Source organism: Cebus imitator, unplaced genomic scaffold, assembly GCF_001604975.1.
Source record: "Cebus imitator isolate Cc_AM_T3 unplaced genomic scaffold, Cebus_imitator-1.0 Scaffold136, whole genome shotgun sequence".
Taxonomy (NCBI): domain Eukaryota; kingdom Metazoa; phylum Chordata; class Mammalia; order Primates; family Cebidae; genus Cebus; species Cebus imitator.
The window spans coordinates 636,564-645,887 of NW_016107451.1; the positions used below are offsets into that span (position 1 = coordinate 636,564).

Genomic DNA, 9,324 nt, shown 5'->3' on the forward strand with positions numbered 1-9,324 from the left:
TGACCAGGATGGTCTCGATCTCTTGACCTCGTGATCCACCCGCCTCGGCCTCCCAAAGTGCTGGGATTACAGGCTTGAGCCACCGCGCCCGGCCTGATAATTTTTTATTTTAAAAAGTTTTGTAGAGGTAGGTTTTTGCTGTGTTTCCCAGGTGAACCTGGAACTCCTGGTCTCAAGCAATTCTCCCATCTTGGCCTCCCATAGCGCTGGGATTATAGGCATGAACCATCACAGCTGACCCTAGGAACCTTAAACAATAAACATTTATCTCATTGTTTCTATGGGTCATAAATTTCAGCACGGCTTAGTCTCGTGGTTCTAGTTTAGACTCTTTCATGAATTTGCAGTCAAGTTGTTGGCTGGAGCTGAAGGCTTTTTGAGTGATAGAGATTTGCTTCCTAGATGGCTTACTTATGGCTCATTCACATGACTCTTGGAAGGAAACCCTAGTTCATTGCCATGTGGATCTCTCCATGAAGCTACCTGAGTGTCCTTAAAGCACAGCCTGTTCTCAAGGGGAGGGAAATGAAACTCCATCTCCTGAAGGGAGTAATGCCTAAGAGTTTGAGGACATACAGTCATGCATTGCTTAACGGCAGGGATATATTCTGAGAAATGCATCATGAGGTGATTTCATCGTAGTGTGCACTTACACGCACCTGAATGGCATAGCCTACTATACACCCAGGCCTATATGTAACAGCCTGTGGCTCCCAGGCTCCAAGCTGAACAGTGTGTTACTGTATTGAACACCAAAGGCAATTTTATTTTAGCACAATGGTAAGTATTTGTATATCTAAGCACATCACACTTAGAAAAGGTACAATAAAAATGTAATCTTATAATCCTATGGGACCACCATCATATATGGAGTACTTTGTTGATCAAAGCAGCATTATACAGTGCACGATTATACTTTAAAGCCACCACAACATTCATATTAGTTCACTTTTCGTTTTTTTTCTTCTAGTGGTGAAAGTGCCACAAAAGACGCTCCTGATGGATGCTCTGAAAGAAGAATCTGAGATCATCTATGACTTTTGCATGTGCAACCCTCCCTTTTTTGCCAATCAGTTGGAAGCCAAGGTAAAATTTCTTCTACTTTAAAATAATTTAGTATAGCACAGGCACAGTGGCTCACACTTGTAATCTCCGCACCTTGGGAGGCCGAGGCAGGCGGAACATGAGGTCAGAAGTTCGAGATCAGCCTGGTCAACATGGTGAAACCCTATCTCTGCTAAAGATACAAAAAATTAGCCAGGTGGTGTGCGCCTGTAATTGCAACTACTCAGGAGGCTGAGGCAGGAGAATCGCTTGAACCTGGAAGGTGGAGGTTGCAGTGAGCTGAGATTGTGCCAATGCACTCCAGCCTGGGCGACAGAGTGAGACTCCATCTCAAAAAATAAAAAATTGAGTATATATCTAAATTTGCCTTATTTGCGGAGATAAGAGCAAAGAAAACTTTTAAAAACTAATTTATTAATTTTTTAATTAATGTTTTTGAGATGGGGTCTTACTATGTTGCTCAAGTTGGTCTTAAGCATCTGGACTCAAGCAATCCCCCTCCCCTCAGCTTCCCTAGTAGCTGAGATCATAGGCGCATGCTACTGTGCCTGGCTTTGGAAAGCTGTGTCAGGGTGCTTTCGGTTTGAAGTATATTCGGCTCTCTATCTGTGGGCTCCACCTCTGTGGATTCAGCCAGCCACTCATTGAAAGTATTTGAAGGCTGGTATGGTGGCTCACACTTGTAATCCTAGCACTTTGGGAGGCCGAAGTGGGCAGCTAGCTTGAGCTCAGGAGTTCAAACCAGCCTGGGCAACATGGCAAAACCGTCTCTACAGAAAATACAAAAAGAATGAGCTGGGTGTTGTGGCGTATGCCTATAGACCCAGCTACTTGGGAGGCTGAGGTGGGAGGGTGACTTGAGCCCAGGAGGTGCCGCTTACATTGAGCCAAGATCGTGCCACTGCACTCCAGTCTGAGGAACAGAGCAAGACCCTGTCTCAAAAAAAAATATTTGGGGGAAAAAAAGAAAACAATAAAAATAACAATGTAACAGTAAAAAAAATAGAAAAATACAGTATTACTATTTTTACATAGCATTCACATTTTATTAGCTAATATAACTAATCTAGGAATTATAAAGTATATGAGATGATGTGGACAGGTTAAATGCAGGTACTACCTGTGTTATAAAAGGGACTTGAGGTTCCTTGTATTTTGGTGTCTGAGGCAGGTCTTCCTGAGTACCGAGGGAGGACTGTACCTAAAAACCCAGTTTAGGTTGACTTAACAGCAAAGAAAGTTGATTATTTGAGAAACCCATCAGTAGTTGGGATTTCATAATGATTTGATTAAGGTGTTCGCAGTATTAAGAACTCTGTTTTTCTCTTGGCTGTGACTTGTTCCATGGATGTTTTTGTTCATAACCTGGTTTACTTGTGGTACAGCAATATTCAGTGGGTGGGAGGGTGAGGAGAGAGCTCTTTTCTTTTTTTTTTTTTTGGGACAGAGTTTTGCTCTTGTTACCCAGGCTGGAGTGCAATGGCGCGATCTCGGCTCACCGCAACCTCCACCTCCTGGGTTCAGGCAATTCTCCTGCCTCAGCCTCCTGAGTAGCTGGGATTACAGGCACGCGTCACCATACCCAGCTAATTTTTTGTATTTTTAGTAGAGATGGGGTTTCACCATGTTGACCAGGATGGTCTCGATCTCTTGACCTCGTGATCCACCCACCTCGGCCTCCCAAAGTGCTGGGATTACAGGCTTGAGCCACCGCGCCCGGCCCGAGAGAGCTCTTTTCTTCCCTAAACCATTGGACATTTAATTTTCTTCTCATTAGACCGACTTGGGTCATAGTCTACTCCTGGTCTCAGCTTCTTGGCTTAGGAAGGAAATCAGTGTTTTTACTGCTGCATGCCTTTTTTTGTTTTATGTTTTTTTTTTGAGACAGAGTCTCACTCTATCACCCAGGTTGGAATGCAGTGGCACAGTCTTGACTCACTGCAACTTCCGCTTCCCGAGTTCAAGCGATTCTCCTGCCTCAGCCTCCCAAGTAGCTGGGATCACAGGCACGTACCACCACGCCCAGCTAATTTTTGTGTTCTTAATAGAGATGGAGTTTTGCCATGTTGGCCAGGCTGGTCTCAAACTCCTGACCTCAAGTGATCCACCTGCCTTGGCCTCTCAAAGTCCTGGGATTACAGGTGCGGGCAACCGTGCCTGGTCAACACTTCTTATTTGTATATCATCTTTGGCAAAATGCTTTTTCATATCCTTTGCTCATTTTTAAGTTGGTTGGTTTTTCTTTTTATTTTTAAGTTGTAAGACTTCTTTATATATCCTGCTTACAGGTTCCTTGTTAGATAGTGATTTGCAGACATTTTCTTTCTTCCCTCCTGCGGGCTGTCTTCTCTCTTTCTTGATGGTGCCCTTTGCAGCTCAGGAGTTTTTAGTTCGGATGAAGTCCAATTTCTCTGTTTTCTTTTGTTGCTTATGCTGTTGTTGTCATGCCTCAGAAACTGTTGCTTAATCCAAAGTCATGAAAATGTATGTTTTCTTCTAAGAGTTTTATAGTTTTAGCTTTTACTTTTAGGTATTTGATGCATTTTGAGTTAATTTTTCATATGGTATGAGATAAGGGTGGATTAAATATTTAAATGTAAAAAGCAAAACCATGAAAATACTAGGAAAAAAACATAAGTAAATATTTATTTAATCTTTGGGTGGATTTTCTGTACTTGAAACCAAGACAGAAAACATAAAGAAAAAGTGACAGATTGGGCTATCTGAAAAGGCAAAAATTTTTTATGTTTAATCACAAAAATGGAAGGTAAAAGACCTGGGAAAAAGTGGCTGCATGAAGCTGTTGTTTAAAATAAAATACTGTAATGACTATGTGATTTTAAAATCCTAAATCTAGCGTACTACTTGGAAAGTCAAACTGCATCTCGCCATTCTAACTTAGGATGGATTATATTCAGACTTGGTTCTTTGGGTGTACACATTTTTCACCGGGGTTTTTTGTTGTTGTTGTTCAGGGAGTAAACTCAAGAAATCCCCGAAGACCTCCACCTAGTTCTGTTAACACAGGCGGCATCACAGAGATCATGGCAGAAGGAGGTGAACTAGAGTTTGTTAAAAGGATTATCCATGACAGTCTACAACTGAAAAAAAGATTAAGGTAAGTCTGTTTTTAGAACATACAGTCTATTTTTACAACATAGGAATATTTACCCCCATGTCGTTCTTTTTTTTTTTTTGGTCTGTCTGTCTGTCACCCAGGCTGGAGTGCAGTGGTGCAATCTCAGCTCACTGCAGCCCCTGCCTCCCGGGTTCAAGTTTTGCTCGTGCCTCAGCCTCCCGAGTAGCTGGGATTACAGGCACCCTCCACCTGTAATTTTTGTATTTCTAGTAGAGATGGGGGGTTTCACCATGTTGGCCGGAATAGTCTGGAACTCCCAACCTCAGGTGATCCACCTGCCTCGACCTCCCAAAGTGCTGGGATTATACGCATGAGCTGCTGTGCCCAGCCTCCCCTATGTAGTTCTAAAACAAACCTTGTTACTTAGAGGAAAAGTAATCCTAGTGGTCAAAAGAACAAGCAGATAACCAAGGTAGTGGCTCCTACAATCTGCAAAGACCCTGTTTCTGAGGATGTTCGCATGCCTTTTATTGAATTGTGTTTACTGTAATCATGTATACTACAGAGATGGAAAGAGGAAAATACCATACGATTGTATTGCTCCCATTAGTACGGTCCTGTGATGGAACAAAACTGATTCAAATATGGCTTTTGCTTAGAAAACAGATGGGTTCAGTTCTCTCCCATGAACCGGAATAAATTTGTTGCCTAGTCCTTGAAGCAATTTATGTTGTTGGAATCAGTCTCCCAAACAGTGACATATGTGAGGACATTGAGCTGTCAAGAACTTAATGAAGGGAAACTGAGATCACTAACCAGTTGCAGAGGAGGGTTAAGGCCATTCCTTTTTAAAGCTAATTATTTTGGACAACACACCTGTCATTAAGCAACATAAGGTACTCAAAAAGAGCTATTTGTCTCACTTGACTTCTCACCCTGCCACATGTTGTTGAAATGATGGATAATGTGGTAGTTCAAAACTAAAAGAGCTTTCAACCCTAGGATTTAGCTTTGGGACGTAGGGAAGAATTTGTTGTTATTGTGGTAAATACACATAACATAACATTTACCATCTGTATTAGTCCATTCTCACACTGCTATAACGAAATACCTGAGACTGAGTAATTTGTAAAGAAAAGAGTTTTAATTGGTTCAGGGTTCCACAGGCTGTACAGGAAGCACGGCTGGGGAAGCCTTGGGAAACTTACAATCATGGCAGAAGGTGAGGGGGAAGCAGGCACAGCATCACATGGCCAGAGGAGGAGGAAGAGAGAGAAGTGGGAGGTCTAATGAGAACTCACTGACTATCATGAGAACAGCAAGGGGAAATCTATCCTCTCGATCCAGTCCTCTCTTCCCAGGGCCCTTCTCCAACAGTGGAGATTACAGTTTGACATGAGATTCGGGCGGGGACACACATCCAAACCACATTGCCATCTAAATTTTTACAGTATAGTTTAGTAATGTTGATACATTCACACTGTTGTGCAGCCGATCTCCAGAGCTCTTCATTTTGCATAACTGTTACTCTGTGCTCATTAACTCACTCCTCATTCTCTCCTTCACTCAGCCCCTGACACCCGTCATTCTGCTGTCTGTCTCTATGAACTTGACTCCTGTGGGTACCTCATACAAATGCAGTCATACACTATTTGTCCTTTTATGACTGACTTTTTTCACTTTTCATAATGTTTTCAAGGTTCATCCATGATGTAGCATGTTTCAGAATTTGTTCCTTTTTAAGGCTGAGAATATTAAAATTCCGTTGTTCATATCTACCACATTTTGTTTATCCATCCATCTGTTGATGGAAACTTAGGTTGCTTCTATCCTTTGGTGGCTATAGTGCATAGCACTATATGAATGTGGGTGTATAAATATCTCCTAGAGACCCTGCTTTCAGTTCTTTGGATGTAGCCCCAGAAGTGGAATTCCTGGATAGGGAAGATATTTTTCCTATATGGTATTGTCCTCTTTTCTGTCTACGTAGTATAGATGATTGTAGGAAACAAAATCACTTAAAGACATGAGAAGGCCAGGCACAGTGGCTCATGCCTGTAATCCCAACACTGTAGGAGGCTGAGGCGGGTGGATCATCTGAGGTCAGGAGTTGAAGACCAGCCTGGCCAACATGGTGAAACCCCGTCTCTAGTAAAACATACAAAAAGAAAAAGAGCTGGGTAGGGAGGCATGCATCTGTAATCCCAACTACTCAGGAGACTGAGGCAGGAGAATAGCTTGAAGCCAGGTGGCAGGGGTTGCAGGGAGCCAGCCTCATGCTGCAGCACTCGGTTTGTTCCTAGTCTGCCTCTATTTGGCTCTGTGACAGCCTGCAAATTGAATGAAAGGGTGTCAGTTTGCCAGGAAGGCTACAATGCAAGGCTACAGCCCATTATGTCGCTGGAGAGTTGGCCATTTTGCGCTTGGTATCATAACAGGGGAAACATTACCCTGTTATGATTTGTTTAAAAACAAGGTTCAACTGTCTTCTCTGTTAGGACTCAGGTAACTTGAGAGTTTAGATAAAGGAAAGGAAGAAATGAAGTGATTTTTATTGAAAAGAAAATAGTGTTTTGTGAAAGAGTATTGCTTGGAAATACTGTTTTCGATCACACCTTACCATGATTATTTACATTTGTACAATTACCAGTTTGTGGCCCTATGCATTTTTTTTTTCTTGAGACAGAGTCTTGCTCTGTTGCCCGGGCTGGAGTGTGGTGGCGTGATCTTGGCTCACTGCAGCCTCTGCCTCCGGGTTCAAGTGATTCTCCCACCTCAGCCTCCTGAGTAGCTGGGATTACAGGCACGTGTCACCACGCTCAGCTAATTTTTGTTTTTTAAGTAGAGACAGGGTTTCACCATCTTGTTCAGGCTGGTCTTGAACTCCTGACCTTGTGATCTGCCCAATTTGGACTCCCAAATTGCTGGGATTACAGGCATGAGCCACCGCACCCAGACTCTCGTGCATATTTTTATAGTTGACATCATAATGTTTATACACTATGTGACTCACATTTCACAATGCTGTGAAAATTGTATATTTTGAAGCTCTATAAAGTAAGAGGCAATAAACAAGTACCTTAGCCCTACCATCTGTTTCTTATCCCTCTAGACTGTCTCCCTTCTTGTCCCTGAAGAAGTACAGGAGCTAAGCAGGATTTGCAGCATGATGGGGTGAAACGAGTTAAATGTGTTGGGCTGACCTCAGGATGGCGCTTGTGATGCCTCACCTCCCTGAGAGGTTCATGTCTCACCTCTGTCATGCTCAGCAGCAGTTACAGTTTTGTTTTGTATCTTAAGGAATTTTGCAGCTGGAAAGACCTTGAGAGGTAAAAGTTGGTAAAGTTATCCAACCTCTTAGTTCACAGAACTCAGATATCCTCATTCTAGTCCAGTGGCCTTTCCACCACCCCTTGCAGCGTCTGCAGCTCTGAGCTACAGTTGGACTGTGAACAGCCTTTCTGTCATTGGTGAAGATTTACAAGTGCTTGTCACCCTTACTTTGACTTTTTGTGCCTGTGACTTGAGCTTACTTAATAGCTGTTTTTTCTCTCAAGTGACTCATCCAGGTTGGGCACAGTGGCTCATGCCTGTCATTCCAACACTTTGGGAGGCCTAGGCAGGTGGATCACTTGAGTCCAGGAGTTCAAGACCAGCCGGGGCAACATGGTGAGACCCCTTCTCTACAAATAATACAAAAGTTAACTGGATTTAGTGGCATGTGTCTGTAGTCCCAGCTATTTGGGAGGCTGAGGTGGGAGGATCGCTTGAGCCCAGGAGGTCGAGGCTGTGTGAGTTGAGATTGCACCATTGCACTACAGCTTGAATGACAGAGTGAGACCATATCTCAGAAGAGAAAAAGGGACTCACCCATCGAAACTTCTAGATAAATTACCAGACTTTATCAAACTCATGGCCTGAATTGTGTGTGTGTGTGTGTGTGTGTGTGTGTGTGTGTGTGTGTGTGACAGAGTCTCGTTCTGTCACCCAGCCTGCAGTGAGGTGGAGTGATCTTGTCTCACTGCAACCTCCGCCTCCCAAGTTCAAGTGATTCTCCCGCATCAGCCTCCACGCTGCTGGGATTTCAAGTGTGCGCCCCCATGCGCAGCTAATTTTTGTATTTTTAGTAGAGACAGAGTTTCACCATGTTGCCCAGGCTGGTCTTGAGCTCCTGAGCTCAAATGATCTACCTGCCTCAGCCTCACAAAGTGCTGGGATTACAGGTGTGAGTCACCGCACCTGGCCCTGAATTTTTCTTTTTTTAATTTCTTCACCACACCATAATTCTATGTTTTAGATGCTCTCTTGACATTGGTTACTAGTTCTGTAACTGATGCCCTTTATGGCAATGATTTTAGGATTTTTTTAGGAACTGGAGATCTATATTCTACAAAGCACCAATGTATCCCCTGCCAGATGATAGATACTGCTTGATTTAAATATAATCCACATATTTGGGGATAGGTAATAAACTTTCATAATCTGGGCCTGGGCTGGGCACAGTGGCCCATACCTGAAATCCCAGCACTTTGGGAGGCTTAGGCAGGAGGATCACTTGAGCCCAGGAGATTGAGACCAGCCTGGGCAACATAGCAAGACCCCATCGCAACAAGAATGAAACTCCATCTCAAAGAAAAGAAGAAGACACGAACTCTCCGTATCAGAACCGAAAGAGGGGACATGCTACAGATTCTACAGACACTAAAGGGTGAGAAGAGAGTATAGAACAACTTTTTGCCAATAAATTTTGCAACATAGATGAAACAAATTTCAAAAACACCAACTACCCAGGCTTACTCTACAAGAAATAGATAACTTGAATAGCTCTTTTTTTGAGATAAGAGAGTCTTGCTCTGTTGCTCAAGGCTGGAGTGCAGTGGCACGATCTTGGCCCACTGCCACCTCTGCCTCTCAGGTTGAAGCTCTTCTCCTGCCTCAGCCTCCCAAGTAGCTGAGATTACATGTATATGTCACCATGCCCAGCTTATTTTGTTGTTTTTGAGACGGAGTCTCACTCTGTCACCCAGGCTGGAGTGCCGTGGCACGATCTCTGCTCACTGCAAGCTCCGGCTTCAGGGCTCAAGTGATTTTCCTGTCTCAGCCTCCTGAGTAGCTGGGATTACAGGCATGTGGCATGTGGCACCACACTCAGCTAATTTTCTTTTTTTTTTTTTTTTTTT

At 43.4% G+C, this 9,324-nt stretch overlaps 1 protein-coding gene across 2 annotated transcripts in view; it reads left to right on the forward strand.

Annotated features, from left to right (window-relative positions):
• METTL16 (methyltransferase like 16) overlaps positions 1–9,324 on the forward strand; it is an 81,585-nt gene that overhangs the window by 41,287 nt on the left and 30,974 nt on the right. For both annotated transcript variants that reach the window (XM_017541625.2, XM_017541626.2), the window contains 2 exons: positions 971–1,086; positions 4,041–4,183. In XM_017541625.2, coding sequence (XP_017397114.1) covers positions 971–1,086; positions 4,041–4,183 — 259 coding nt within the window. The remainder of the gene's footprint in view (positions 1–970; positions 1,087–4,040; positions 4,184–9,324) is intronic.